General features: G+C 39.7%; 1 protein-coding gene across 5 annotated transcripts in view; it reads left to right on the forward strand.

Annotated features, from left to right (window-relative positions):
• Positions 1–15505, forward strand: part of stumps (DBB domain-containing protein stumps) — a 170142-nt gene that overhangs the window by 83754 nt on the left and 70883 nt on the right. Inside the window, exon 1 of one of the 5 annotated variants that reach the window (XM_083142166.1) lies at positions 2765–3170. The exons of 3 other annotated variants lie outside the window; for them this stretch is intronic. In XM_083142166.1, coding sequence (XP_082998292.1) covers positions 3140–3170 — 31 coding nt within the window. In that variant the 5' untranslated portion in view covers positions 2765–3139. Of the gene's footprint in view, positions 1–2764; positions 3171–14715; positions 14832–15505 lie in introns of those variants that run through there. One more of the 5 variants, XM_083142167.1, reaches the window with a different exon arrangement.

A 15505-nucleotide genomic window follows, 5' to 3' on the forward strand; every position in this document is an offset into this window, starting at 1 on the left:
CGGGCTACAAATGGCTCTCACATTACATTCAGAACGAAATCATTGATATATTAGGGAGATCTGTTTTGCGCTCCGTGGTAGCAGATATTAAAAGTCGGAAATATTTTGCTATTGTGGTTGACGAAACTTGACATATCCATCCGTGGACAATTAATATTCTGCATTCGAACTGTGAATAAAGATTTTGATATTTTTGAGGAATTCATTGGCTTTTATGAAATTCTGAACACTGAGGCCAAAACTTTAAAAACGGAGAGAGTGAGTCATTCATTAATTTATTTCAGTGATCAGAGCCCCCCCCCCCCCACAATAATTTTGACAAGTCGGCGCCCCTGAATGTACCGTTACCGGCAAAAAAAATGGAACACCTAGATCCTGATATACTCGGTTCCCTGCAAGGCTTTGTGTGTTGCCTAACTGTAAGGCGATAAGTGGATATTAATAGAAAATTTTCAATGCCAATTTCTACCACCGCCGTAGAGTTAAGCAACACACACAACGCCTTGCAGGGAAACTATATAGTATTTCAGGATCTAGGAGTCTCATTATTATTGCCGGTGAGTGTACATCCCAGAAAATCACGCTCCCCTTACCAGGAAACGCTTTACAATCCACCGAGACAATGCTGACACTCTTTGGGATCGAGCCAATGCGGACAGGAGATATGAGAAATTACGAAAACATTTGAAGGCACGAGAGATAACAAAAGAGCGCGATGCCGCAAAGACTCGTGGTTCTGGGAAAGCTTGAGGTGAATCCCGAAAGGAGAGGGGACGAATTTGTTATGCGTCCCGTGACCTGAAAAATACGTCGGCATCCGATGCAGAAAACAATTGAATCGGCGCCGCGTGTCAGGTTGTAAAAATGGAGAAACGCTGCCATACAAGGAGAAGGTCTATTCAGAAGGAAATATTAACATCTTCGGTCACCACAGGCTGTGTTTACGCAACTCGTGGCTTTTCTTTCTTCGCGAGACCTAAAAAAGAGCCGTCGCACGTGATTTATTCGAAGAATGTTGTAAATAGGACTGAATCTTATATTCTGTGCAAGTCTGCGTGCAGGATGAATCATCGTAATGTTCTAGCACACAGCGCGCCGCTGTAGAATCGTGGCCTTGGTGTCAGTAGATGAGACAGGTTGGAGCTGATCTCTCGGCACCAGGCGCAAATGATGGTTAAGTCTTTATTGATTTGGTTGAATGTACTTCGCTTTTCTGTCATTTTTGGCTGATCGCGAAGATGAGGATGAGGGATGATGTGATGATATAATGAACTAACAAAGAACACTCATGCCCAAGCTGGGGTTCGAACCCGGAACCCATGGAGGTCGTATCGCGCTGTGTTAACCACTCCGCCACGGAGGTGGGCAAGCTATAATTTGAAAGCGCACCCACCCCCTATAGCGTAGTGGCCTTATAATAATTTGATCCAGGTTCGACCCCCCCCCCCTTGGAGAAGCACAATTAAGTGGATCGGGCCCCATTTCGAACTGCAGATCCAATTTCGATGAGCATGTCTGACATTTCCCCCCCCGTAAAATATCCAGCTGTTATATTTAGTAGGATATCGATGGATGACGTGACATTGTTCATTACACGGACAGACATGGATGAAATTACTTAATATCTCGGGAACAACGACAAATAATGTACGGACATGTAGTAGATTGATTCTTATTTTTCTTATTCTCACTGTACTGTAGCTATATTATACTCGCAGGCCATCCGTAGGCCATGATTCTAGCCCAGAACCTGCTGTGACAAGATCGTGAACCATCAATGCATCGAGGTAGGTTTTATGACAATTTTGCTCATTTATCGAAATTGTTGAAATATTCCTGTGACAAATATGATTGATATCAGCAATGGGAAAAACTTAAAGTAGTTAATGATAATTTCATAAACTGAGAATAATACAGGGTGTCCAAGTTAAAAGTAGTCCGGCTCCCATCAACAGTTAATGCCAAGAATCATGAAAAGAAATGAAGTGTGTGTACTGATGACATTGAGTACCTACCACGGTTCACGTTACAATGAACTATTTCATTTTACTGGTGCACCTGTTATTTGCCTCAGACAAATGTATTTCAGCCTGGCTACTTTTAACTGGTACACCCGGTATAATTGCACAATTGATTACACTGCCTTACTGAGATTATAGAGAGTAGAGTAGTATATTTATATCAACACTGATAGTTTTTTTTAAAAAAAAAAAAAAAAAAGAGTAAATACATACAATTTATCGCGGTGGTCTAGTTGTCTGACTGCCACACGGGAGACATGGGTTCGATCAGCCTCAAGTAAATGGCTACCTGGGACAACCCTGGGGAGTAACGGCGGCCGGAGCGTGGTGCTGATCACTTCACCTCCAAAATGCAGAGATGGAGAATATGTAGGGCCCTACCCGCACATCACCTAAATCCTTCATGGCACGGTGCTGCACCCACGGGGAACTTTACCGTTTGTTAACTTACGTGTAATTTATAACTACAAATCTTTTAGGATTTAACCGAGGCTGAATCAACACGTAGGCAAGAATTACGTGGTCTTTTTACACGCAAGCTGATTTCGTAAACTTGAAACGAAAGCTTCGTCAGCCAAGGCGAACATAGGGTAATTCCCTGCTTTCCAAGCCTAGGCGATTAAGTGCAAGGGCTCTGGCTTATATCACGATAACCTCTGTAACTTCCTGGTGGGTCGGTATGTGGCTGTTGATAGCACAGTTTCTGAGGAAGTGACGTTCGTAGCAGCGTCGGGCGGGGACAGAATCGTTGTGTATCTTGTCTCTCGTCGCCTTTTAGTCCCAAAAGACAGAACAATACGCTGTAACGAAGGACTTGAAGCGTACAAAATGCGTCATCCACTGCCATAACTGTCGCGTCTGGTGTTTTGATCCAGTTGAATGACTCTATCAAGATAAACTGTTGTTCTTTTTTTTCGTGTTTGTGCTTGTGCGGTTGGTTCAAGTTGTGAGCTGGTTCCTAATTCGTTGGTTGTGTCTGTGCTGTGTGTTAAAAGTTTTGTGATCAGTGAAATGCTGAATTGTGTATATATGCGAGGATTGTAGGATGTTTGTTTCGACTTGGACAGTGATGTGACGTTCATCGTTTCGGATTGTGGTTCTGTCGACGTCTTTCATTCATGATGGATCAAACATTACCTGTCGTGCAAGGTAAGTACGTTGCTTGCGCTCACAGACATTATTTACCAGACTAAAAATGTTGTGACTCATTGTCTTACAGCAAGTACAATTCTCTCTGGGTTTTTGTGTCCCGTGTCTTTCCACCTGTATTTATGAATGCTATCATACCTAATCTTCTTTCAACCTTTTTTCGTCGCGATTAAACCAGAAGTGGCAGAAAAGCGCGTGTGAGAGTTGACTAAAGTAGATGTTATGACGACGTAAATTGGGCGTAAAGTTTACATGTTTACAAAAACCGGCACGGAAAGTTGTGTGGTACTAATAATATACACGCATGCTTCAAAAAATTCACAAGCGAAGACAGAAAAGCAAGTATAGAAGCGCTCATTTTCGATGTAATGAATTAATTTAGTTTCCCATTTCCAGTGTAGGCGTGTAGCATCTGCTTATACCAAAGCTGTTATTTTACTTAAGTTGATAAGCTCACGCACGTATTTATGTCCTTATTACGACATGCGCACAACGAAGTAAAATCGTCACTTGCTGCTCTTTGGACGTCAGACCTGACCTCTCTCACAATTTAACCGGATATTATAATTATTACTTTCCGGTCTGATAACTACATGTCTGTGATTTTCTCTAATCTTGCATACTTGTAGATTTAAATAAATATATAACTCATATAATGAACACATCATCATTTACAAACAAAAAGAAACTAAAAATATCATTTTGAAAGACATTGAACGTCTCTTTTTATGAAAGACATAATCATTACTGAAACATAGTCAGTCAGCTGTATGTCAACAAATCAAAAATTTTGTACAATGCTGTTATTGAATTTAAAATGACAATATTCTCCCTTTTTTATATATTCAGTTTGTTACACGAGAGTTTATTATTCCAACGTCTATTAACCTGTGAGTTGTTATTCTGGCATAGTACACTGCAGTCACTGGCGTACGCAGAGGGGGGGGGGGCTGAAGGGGCTACAGTCCCATCTGAAATATTGAGGAAATCAACATTTTCAAACAAGGGAAATGAACTCTGAGAGAAACGAAAGTGGTAAATGTCTTAAAATGACTCAGATTGCCATTTCTGAGAGAGTGGAAAGTTTTTAATATACGAAATACCTTATTGTGTATGCCGCACCCCTAGAAAGCGCCTATGCACTATTCAGCCTTATAATTTCAACCCCTCCCGAAAAAAAAAATCATGCGTACGTTAGTGACTGCAGTGGAATGAGAATCTGTATCTAAATATGGACATTTTCAGCTCAAAACGAGAAATCTTATCGTATTTGATATTCTGTGGTGAACGGGGAAATGCAAAAATAAGTTTTTTCAAGCGCAAAATTATAAATTAATTTTCGTCGCGTTGTTGCAGTAAATGAAAATAATCGAAGAAGTGGTTCTTTAGAAACATCCTTTCTCAGTGGTCATGTCAAATTTGAAAATATTCTGTTGACTGAAATTCAAGATAATCGTGACCAAGGCTGAACATAGGTCTGACCTAATTTTCGTCATGGTTTTAGATTACCGCTTAACGTGTATATTTATTTGATATACAAAGTTGTCTCGCTCAGATTGACCATACAATTGCAGTTAGTGAGTCAATAGACGGGTTTCTAAGGATATGCTAGTGTTGTAATAAGATCATCTACTTCATGGGCCTCTCCGATGGTGTAGTGGTAGCGTCGTCGCCTTGTAATCAAGGGGTCCCGGGGCGATACCCGTTGGAGGCACATAGTGGTTCGGATCCCACTTTAAACCGTAGGTCCAGTCCCGATTAGCTTTACTGGGCATAAAGTGGACTTAAAACACCAACTCAATCTATCAATCTTCTATTTCCTGTTTCCTACATTGGGGGATTTTTAAAAACTTTGAAGTGACCGCTCTGGGGGAAGCGAAACGCAGTGGGTGGGGCGACACGTGGTCTGCTTCCCTTCCCCCCGGCGTCTCTCTTGTAATGTTGTTTTTGCCGTGGATAAAACTACCGCGCGACCGTCATTTGTTAAAATTCTAGCGCCGAAAGGCTGGGCCTTTTAGGGTCAATTGCTCCGCCCCCCCTCCTTTTTTTTGTTTCCTGCTCGCCGTCTTTGTTCTGAATAAACGAATTGGTTTGTGGGAGGAGAAGACAAAAACTGCTCAAGGGACTGTTGCTAATTGACTCCTGCTGACCCAAGTGTCGACTGTCACCAGTCTTTTTTTTCCTAGAAGGGCTTCAGGAGAGTTGAAGAGAATCGTAATGCAAGCATTGGGTTAATTTTTTTTCACAATCTCGTCATTACCGAGCAACCACAATTATATCATCAATTTTATAACTGTATTTTCCTTTACTAACATTACCTCCCTAAATTTATACCAGCCAACAGTGACGTGCTCAGAATTTTCGAAAAGGTAGGGGGTTTACGTGTTTTTTTTTAGTAACCAGCCCTCATTTAGACATCCTTTCCTGCATATGATGCCCCCAGCCCCACCCCCTTGGGTACGCCATTGCAGCCCAATATATTACGTCCGTGAACCCCCCCCCCCCCCGCATAGAACACTAACGTAATAATGATCATTAGAAGAACTGTCGTACTCAATTTTTATTTCGGAGCGGGCTGGAATTGTAAAGATGGATACTACATCAGTGGCGCAACCACAAGGGGGCCAGGAGGGGCATTGTCCCTCCCCCAACCTTGGACGGAAAATCGATTCTAGGGAGGGCAAGGGGGTCAAACCTTGGAGTCCAAGGCGGAGCACAAAGGCGAAATTGCCCTCAAATTTTATATATATCCGAGAGAGAAGTAAGACTTCTCTTCATTGATTTTGTCTGAAATATAAACAATTGTTTTGAGGAAGAGAGCCTGCACATTTGGGAGACAATTTATATAATTTTTGCTGTTGGTTTATTATGATTATATATATATATATATATATATATATATATATATATATATATATAATGTATTAAAGAAACTTTGAATACGTGCACAATTTAGTGTTATCATGTTGCATTGTATTTTCTTATTTAATGTCGCTCCATGTTGTATGTGTGTAAAACATATGTTGCCCATGAAAGATACACATGTTGCATGTAAGAAAATAATTATATTCGGAATACATTTATCATGCATTTTCTGTCTTTCAACAAATACAGTTTGTGTGCTTTTGTTCCACTACTAATGTGAAACTGAACGTTTTGAAAAAAATATTTCAAACGGTTTGTTCCAATACAAATGCTTTAGCACCGTCTTCTACCCCTTTTTTACGTAATTTACAAGTATAATAACGTCTTTGATAACACTACTATTGCTACTGCTACTATTAACTACTACTACTACTACTAATAATAATAATAATAATAATAATACCAATAATGTTAATATTATTATTATTGGTACGTTGATCCTGGTATTTGCCCCAACCCCCAACAAAATTTTGTGGTTGCGCCTCTGTGTGTCCAGGATTTTAGTAGGCGGTCCTTATTTTACCATCTTTTCCTGCCTTTGACATTCTTCTTTTAGGAATACTGGACCCAATGGGGGGTTATGACCCCCATCATCCCCCGCCCTTTGAGAACGCCACTGATTACATAGTTGCGTTCTGGGGGAGCGGGCGGGGAACATAAAATATTTCATAATCACCGTTCCTTTATTTTTGTTTCAAAGTTGTTGAAACATAAAAATGGACACGACAGCGTGTCTACTGAAAGTAACTTTTTCTTAGCTTTACTGAACAGTATATACTTGATCTGTCCATCCTCCCTAAACAAGGGTGCCAATCACTCAAGACCGCTTCTAAAATCGTTTATCATAACCCCCTCTAAATAGTTTGGATGAATACTTAATAATTGATGTCTATTTGAATTAAATACCATGTTAAACTATCCAAATTTTTTAATTGTTCGATTTTCGAAAAAGACTTAAAGCTAGCACATTGATTGGTTAATTGTAGTAAATTAAATTATGTAAAGATGCATATAAATAGTGTTCGTGAGTCGGTTTATAAAACTCGCAATTTGAGTATTTAACACAAATTGTTACACAACTTAAGATAAAGATAGAAAATTCAACCTTGGCAAACCAAATAACATGCTCCAGCCGTATGACGGATTCAATTATTGTTTCGCGAGACATTACAGAACCCTAGCTAGACATTCTTAAGCTCAGTGCAATAACATAATACGGTTTTTCTTTCAATGAACTCCCCCCTCCCCACGTTTTCTTGGGGTAAATATATTTTAGTAACTCATAACAATAATTACGTGGATTTTAGCTTCAGTACAAATGTAATTTGTTAAAGTACAATTTTCCTGTGACAAGAAGTTAAAAATGCGGATTAGATATATTTTTGTTTTAAATTATGCATCTGCTTTAAATTAAGCAGCATACTAACACTAAGCATTATATGTTAAGAAGTTATGTTACTAATGAATATCGAGAATATCACTTATATGTCTTGTAATGCAGCTGTAGTATAACACCTGACATCCACCTTAGGAAAAGGCCAAACACGCATCCACGCAGCATATCATCGCCAGCGAAGCGAGCAAGAAAATAATTACATCCATTTCTTTGCAGGCTTTCAAAAATATTGATATAATGGGGTGTGAATACTTTCTTAGGATCTGGCGGTATTTACTCTTTTCCAGCTTCTCTTTTCACACGTTCGGGGTCGAAAATGTGTGGATACCATATCGCTAAATACACGTCTCCAAAATTTAATGTTCGAATTCTCACTCTAATACAGAAATCCGTTGGCAATCTAAGATTTAACACTTTATCAAGAGCTTCCTATCTCCCCCTTTAAATCCTCCCACCAAAATTTTCATGCCAACTTTAGACTTACTGTTGATATTGAAGAGTGGGTATTGCCTCCTCCAAGAAATTAATTCTCAGTGTCTCCACCAGAATTTCCGCAACAGTCTAAGACAATAGTAATACAAGAATTGGATACCCCGCAATTTAATGCTCAATCCCCCATCTAACTAAAATACCCACCATAATCTTAAGACCTAGAGTTGGATACTGCCCCCCCCCCAAGTTTAATTCAGTATCCCCCCAGAACCCGCGTGTCAATTAAGGCCTTATATGTAAAAGTTGGATATTTCTTCCCCCGTCCCCACCCATTCGATAATACCCTTAAACACTTTCTTTTCTTCATCCAATGGATTAAATATGGTGCATATAAGGTGTAAGATTTTTACATATATTTTTCCAAAAATATAAATGATGAATTTTATATTATTTGAAGGGGAAAAAATCCCCTCCCACCAAATTCTCGATGGCGCAACCTGCGTCTTAATCCCCCTGTGGGCACCCCTGATATCATGTGGTGTTTGTTCCCGACAATTTCGTGGAGTTTGTACATACACGCAGTTCTTTTATTCCGTTACACTGAATTAGGCCTGGCAAATTTTCAATTTACTTCAATTATCATTCTTCCATCGTCGCCACTGATTATACACGTCATACTAGTATCCTCAGTTATTTGTTCACAATGGGCGACTTTCGGTTGGTTATGGCACAGACTATTTTGTTTCTGTTTAACACCCGGAAACATTCACTCACTGGCTTGCACATTAACGTTGCCGTTGGTCCGGCAAAGAATTTAATTAACCGGAGCTAAGGTGAATTTAACGACGAGTTGTAATTCTTGGACAGAGTTCAAATTAACTGACAAACGCAAGCAGCTGCGCGCGCTAGAATTATGAATGAGAATACCTTTTGTTTTATTTGTGATTTTTAAGACCTAGGCAGTATTAGCTTTTCTTGTGGACCTTTTTTGCTTCGCCTTGCCAGGTAATGTTTTTGTTGAATGGTCGCGGTTGTCTACTTAGAACATAGCGCGTGCTTCGTTGTGCAGCTGGCAACTGTGTTTTTCTTGTCCTTTTTTTGTTTTTTTGTTGCATGGTTCAAATGCTCACGTGCTGGTGCTCTTGTTGTAATTTATTGCCTTTTGTGTGTCGAGATTGGATAACCTAAATACGGTAACAGTCCGTGGTAACAGGATTTAAAACTCGTATTGCATTTGATTTATGTTTATTAAAGTTATGGATCGTCTGTGAATGCGTATAAACCAAATTCAAACAGTTGCATGTGTGTCGTTATTTTCAATTTTCATCGTGTTTGATGTTTAATATAGGGTGATCTAGAAGAGGCATTATGATTTGATTTGTTATTTAGTAACATCTTGATGAAGATGCATTTTAGTATTTCACTTTTCCGAAATATGCTAATGTAATTTTTAAAAAGAAATAAAACTAATGACGGTGGTCAGTGTTGCATTTCGCCTCATCCGTAGCAGAGTGGACAGTGAAACGCGCTACGAAGCGGGAGGTCCCAGGCAGGGGTGCCCCCCCACCAAGGCCTATGACGCAGTCCCCCCAAAACGGGTAGAACATTCCCCCCTTTATGCCGAATTATATACTCAAATTATTTTCTTCAGACAAAATTTGTGGAACAGTGTAACAAAGACATATTTAAGCAATATGTGTTTACTTTAGGTATTGTTTACAATGTAGACAATTACATGTACGCGTATATTGTATATTACTTGACATTGATTGAAATAACGTTTTACACAAATGATAATAATTTCTGACGTAGTTGCAGCAAGCTTATTGATAATTTCCAAATTGACTCCACTTTTAAAATATCTGACATTAACCACTCATCAGCCATACACGAGCATAGTCGATTTTTAGTGGCTCTAATTACACTCATTGTGCGTTCTGCAGAGCAATTTGTCAACTTATTTTATACAGAGTGAACCAAAAGTAGGTGGACAGTAGGTGGAATAGGGTTTGTGTTAGGGTTATACTATAACAATGGTGTTCATTATAACTATGGTGTTTGTGTTATTTAATTAGAGGAGGTAGGAAATAGGGAGATTCTGAAAGAAATTTACAAAAGAACGTGAGAATTTGGGGAAAAGAGTTAAAAAAAGAGGGGCATGAAGATAAATGATAAAAAGACTCAGACCATGATGATGGGACGACAGCCAAATATACATCAGATTGCTTTGAATAATGGAACGACATTAGAACAGACTACAGATTTTAAATACCTCGGGGTTATAGTGCAACAAGATGGCAGAATAGATGGTGAAATTATAGCTCGATCCCAAGCCTCAGGGAGGCTCTTTAATGCGCTAAAGAGAAATTTCCTAAATAATCCATTAGTGACCAAAACTACGAAAATCCGTGTGTATAAAGTGATATATTTACCTACATTACTTTATGGTAGTGAAACCTGGACATTGACAAATAAACATAGGAGCAAAATACAGGCTTCAGAAATGAGATTTCTCCGTAAAATAGAAGGGAAAGCAAGAAGAGACAAAATTAGGAATCAGACCATTAGAGCTAGCCTGGGCGTATCACCAGTGCTTGAGAGAATCGAACAGCACCAGTTACGATGGTTTGGGCACATGCAAAGAATGGAAGACTCCAGAATAGCTAAACAAGCTTTGAATGCTAAGATGCAAGGAGCAAGACCACGTGGGAAACCCCGAAGAACATGGGAAGAAGATGTGAAGGTAGCTGTAGAGGCTAGAGGAGGATAGTGGAGGAGAGCAAAGGAGCTGGCCCGAGACAGAATCTGATGGAAGACCCTCTGGGAAACCTCAACACCGCAAGGTTGTAAGTAAGTAAGGAAATATCCTGCGAGGTCAGAATGCCCCCTCGTATCACATGGACACACCATCGAATCTTTCAGAGAACCCATAAAGGCAAATAATTTAAATACTAATGCAGGAAAATGGATGTTAAATTTTTTGGTGTCTGGCGATTTTATCTTGATGTCAAGCCACAATCGCATAACTAATTAATTAATATCTTGATTACTATTAGTATCCTTAAAGAGTATTGGAAGTCTCAAAATGCTGAAACCGTTAGAAGAATGGGTTGAAACATTTGGTACTCACGTCCCAAAGAGACAAACCATTTACCGCTCTCGTGACAAATGGTGATACCACTAGTTCAATTCTTAATGAAACAATATGGGGCCCATCCACATTATGAAAGAGCATAAATGAAATCATAAATGCTATCATTTATGAAAGCATAAATGTTGTCATTTACTGTCCACCTACTTTTTGTTCACTCTGTATGATACCTGCAAATTTGGAAAGGTAGAAAACTGGACAACAACACGGTATGGTTTAAGAAATCCATCCTTAACCCATTTCTGTAGATCCATTACTTATTCAGAACCCGTCATGTCGTGTGTACCTGAACTTTCTAACTTTCTCAATCCCATTTTGCCCATCGCGATTGACCACAAGGTAAGAAAGCGACGTTAAATAACTCAATATTAATAATGTTTTCCATTGCAAAGCTTCAGAAACACTTTACAATCAAACCATGTGAACGGGAAGGATAGCATAAAAATATATTTTAAAATAATTACCTGTCATGTTTCTCGTGGCTCATCTCATTGGGCCGATTTTGTTAACCTTGTCCTGAACCTGAAGCACTTTCATCATTGGTGTAATTTTGCCAAGGCCCACTTCTAAATTTAACTTCCACAGTTTTGTACTTTATGGGAAGATTATTTTTAGTTTTATATACATGTTTAAGTTTTTCCCTTCATCCTGGCGATGAATGGTATTACACGTGTACTCCCTACACATGTATTTGAACTGTCTTGTAAGACATTTTGGAATGAATGTTCCCCTTTCAATTTACATAGTCAATAAAACTAAGCTTTAGACAACGAAAACTGACAGTATTATACAATTATCCAGTCAGTCGTAGCACAGGAACACAACAAGCGAACAGTAGCGGCGACTGGGTTCCAAAACTAGAGGATCAAAGTGCCCAAACTAAGGGGGAAGGGGCAAAAGTGGGGACAATTCACCCACGTTCTCCCCCCCCCCCCAATCTCCGCCACTGCAAGCGAAACAAATCATGCCTGAAATCATCGAACACTAAAGCCCCTATCACACGGAACTGGATTTCTAGTTGGAATGCCCTAGTTGGCGATGAACTGACTTTCTAGGTAGAAATCATGGCCGCCTGGCTGACTGCTTGACTGGTTTTGAGGAATAGGACATGTTCTAATTGCTACTAACTTCTTCGACTAGATTCTGTGGAACAGCCAATCAGAGCAAAGTTTGGCCATGTGAAGATAATCTGTGAATTTGCAAAGTAGCTTTTTTGTCTGTGGTTTCCGAGTGAATACAGCGCGAAAGGCATGTTTACAATTGAAAAAGCTAAAATATTCTTCCAAACGTTGTAAAGTATGTATTTTATCAGCGCCATTCTTCTCTACCTAAAACTATTTAATACGACGCGATATTCCTCTCGGTTGAATAGTTATCGTATTTTAAAAGTTTGAAGTGATACGTTGTTTACATCTCGCGCGGCCGCCATTATGGGAACGAAAGACTATCGACAAGTCGGTGTAACAAGTACCGTGTGAGGCGAAAACTAGCAAATGGGTAGCCAATCCAGCGTCAACTACATGGATATCCAGTTCCGTGTGATTCAGGTTTAAGACTGAAGTCTGCACTACCCGAGAAACACCAGACTGTTACTACTGGCCGAGATGCCAACAATCGAAAGGTGCATATCGAAACCTTTCATTGCAAGATAGAAAACACACAGTTCATTCATGTTTCCTAACATGCCTTGGCTCACTGCTATTGTTAATGTACTGAACCTTATTTTTAACATTTTGTCTGCTTGACTATGCGAACAGCACATCCCCCCTCTTCCAAACTGATTCTAAAGACATAAGCGGTGGTGCTTCATTTCAACCCCATCGCCGCGATCAGCCACAGGTAGGTAGAGAAAATGTACCTAATAACTATAACTAAAAATCAATAACAAGTCAATCAAATGAAACGATCCCCCCATTTTTGTCTGAAGATATGTAGAAGTGGCAGCTAAACTATAAAATGTTGTCCCCCAAAAAATTTCCATGACGCAGGTCACACTTGGTCCCAGGTTCAAACCCTGAGTAAGGCATAGAGTTTGAATCAACATCTATTTTATCAGTTCATCATTCATCCTCGTTGTCGCAATAAACTAAAAGCTAGTAAAGTAATATAAAATAACCTAAATATGCCATGTTATATGATCCCCAAAATGCTCAATCTGAGTTTGAGGAAATAAAAATTAACCTCTCTTGCGTAATCTGTTGGTTTCTTGGCTATATCACGTCGTTTCCAACCGATAGAACTAAGGTAAGTTACCGCAATAAGGCCCACCACTCATACTACGCGGGAATTACGGGTAATGTTCTTCCTTGAGTACTTTCAGCTCTCATACAATGTTGCCATCTGGCAGTCGCTCTTCATAGTTTCAGAGAAACAGTCAGTGGGCCTTATTGTGGTCCGGGCCTTATTGCGGTAACTTACCTTCTTGATGGGTATAGAATGTGAACACAATGGGAAAGCTTTATTTCGCCTGAACTAGTACTCTGTACTACTACTACTAGCATCGGTACAATAAGAGAAAAATGAATGACAACTTGCCTTGTAATATTTGAGTATCCAACTGTACCAGATCCAATTCGGCATGAACAGCACGGCTCAAAATTGAAACGCGTTCACTAGAGGTACCAAAGATTTGTTTTTTTTTTAAAATCGATTCTATGCAGTGGCGGCAATTGGGTACAAAAACTGGGAGATGGAGGAGGGGCAAGAAGAATTTACTTCTATAGGTAGGCAAGGACAGGAGGAACAGTTTGTGTCCAGCCAGACGCGAAGACCCTAAACTCCTCCTCCCCCACCGACCATCCCCGCGGCGAGCTGGAGAAAGAGGTCTTTGTGCTGAATGGTCGTAGGAAGTGGAGGAAACTTAGCATTACGCTTATGGGAGTATTATTTTACTTGCTCTCTTGGGAATATCAAACTTCGGATGGCACAGAAAAAAACATCAACGGAAAGAGGGCAGGTTAAAGATTTGATTGGCAGGCAGAAAAGTCGAAACTTCCTCTTGAAGTTGTTGCGTTTATTTCTCCATAAGCAATACATGGGATTCTGAAAATTTTTATATTTTTAAAGCATCGCATCTAGCTTAATAATTAACTTTTAAAAAGATGCTTCCACTTGCAACATGGGAGACATTCATACTCTCTTGTTCAGTTTGTTTTTTTTAAAAAAAAAAAGTAGCAGTGCCCATTCCGACGATATATTAAAAAAAATCACAGCCGATGCTAAACTGTCACTCTTCGCCTTTAAGTCATAGTGCGGAGGAAAAAAGGAGCCCCCCCCCCCAACGACCCTAATTCCCGCCACTGATTGTCTATACTAAACTGACTTAAATTTTAGATTTTTTTTCTCACCCTTCACCGAATATATACACGTGTATGAACACTCGAAACGATTCTTGTACATGTTTTTTTGCGTGGAAGTTTTTCCATTCGTATCTTGTTCATATCGATGTAATGAAGTTTTTGTTTTCATTTGCTCGGTAACCCTGACTGCTTGGTCCTTCCACTATCTTGCTCTTTGAGCCCGTGACTAATTTCAAAGTGAATGTATAGCACATATGCGATGGCGTGTTTTCCTTCTTGCTAGCTATGCGTGATGTATTACTCATTGTTTCTTAACCGCATAGCTTATTTTTTCTTATCCTCATTTTCTTCCACCAGTGGATGCCAATAGTCTGTTTTATCTCAGTTTGCAAGTAGCATCTCGCTTTGTTTTAGTCTCAAGTGAATTCTGATGTATACCAAGCTGAGCAAACCAAAAGGTATGTACTGTACAGGTATATCTAACAGACCGGCAAACGAGAGTGTTTCGGAAGTTGCGCAACCCGAATTTTGATGGCTATTAGCATGAAAATTTGGAAGAAATGTTTTACCAGTGGTGTGCTCAAGAGGGGGAAGGGGGGTTGGTGGGGGTCATAATCGCGTAGAAGAACGTCAAAGGCAGGAAAATATGGTAAAATGAAGCCTGACTAGTAAAGAAAAAAAAGAAGTATACGTACCCCCCCCCCCTTTTCAAAAATCCTGGGCACTCCACTGTGTTTAGTGTTGCCCACGAGACGAGACTTTGGCCTGTCTCGTCTCGTGGAAATGCTGTAAAATGCTGTCTCGTCTCGAAAATATTTGTTTGTCAAAGGGACACATGATCAATCTCGTCTCGTCTCGAATTTTTAAAAGCCTGCCCCGTCTCGTCCCGTGGGCAACACTAATTGACTCTAAGGTTTATGAAACCTCGTTCAGAAAGATATTTTTAATACTTTTAGGTGCTGTCATGGGTTTAAAATATATTTAACAGCATGGGTGTTCTTTGTGAGTATCTTTCATCAGTCATCCTCATCTTCGCGATTAGCCAAAAGGGACAGAAATGCGAAGGAAAATAAACCAAATCAAATCATTGATCCCTTCCCCCAGAACACCAATTTCGGGCAAGAAAAATATC

This window comes from Lepisma saccharinum, chromosome 20 (assembly GCF_977018435.1).
Source record: "Lepisma saccharinum chromosome 20, izLepSacc3.1, whole genome shotgun sequence".
Classification (NCBI taxonomy): Eukaryota; Metazoa; Arthropoda; class Insecta; order Zygentoma; family Lepismatidae; genus Lepisma; species Lepisma saccharinum.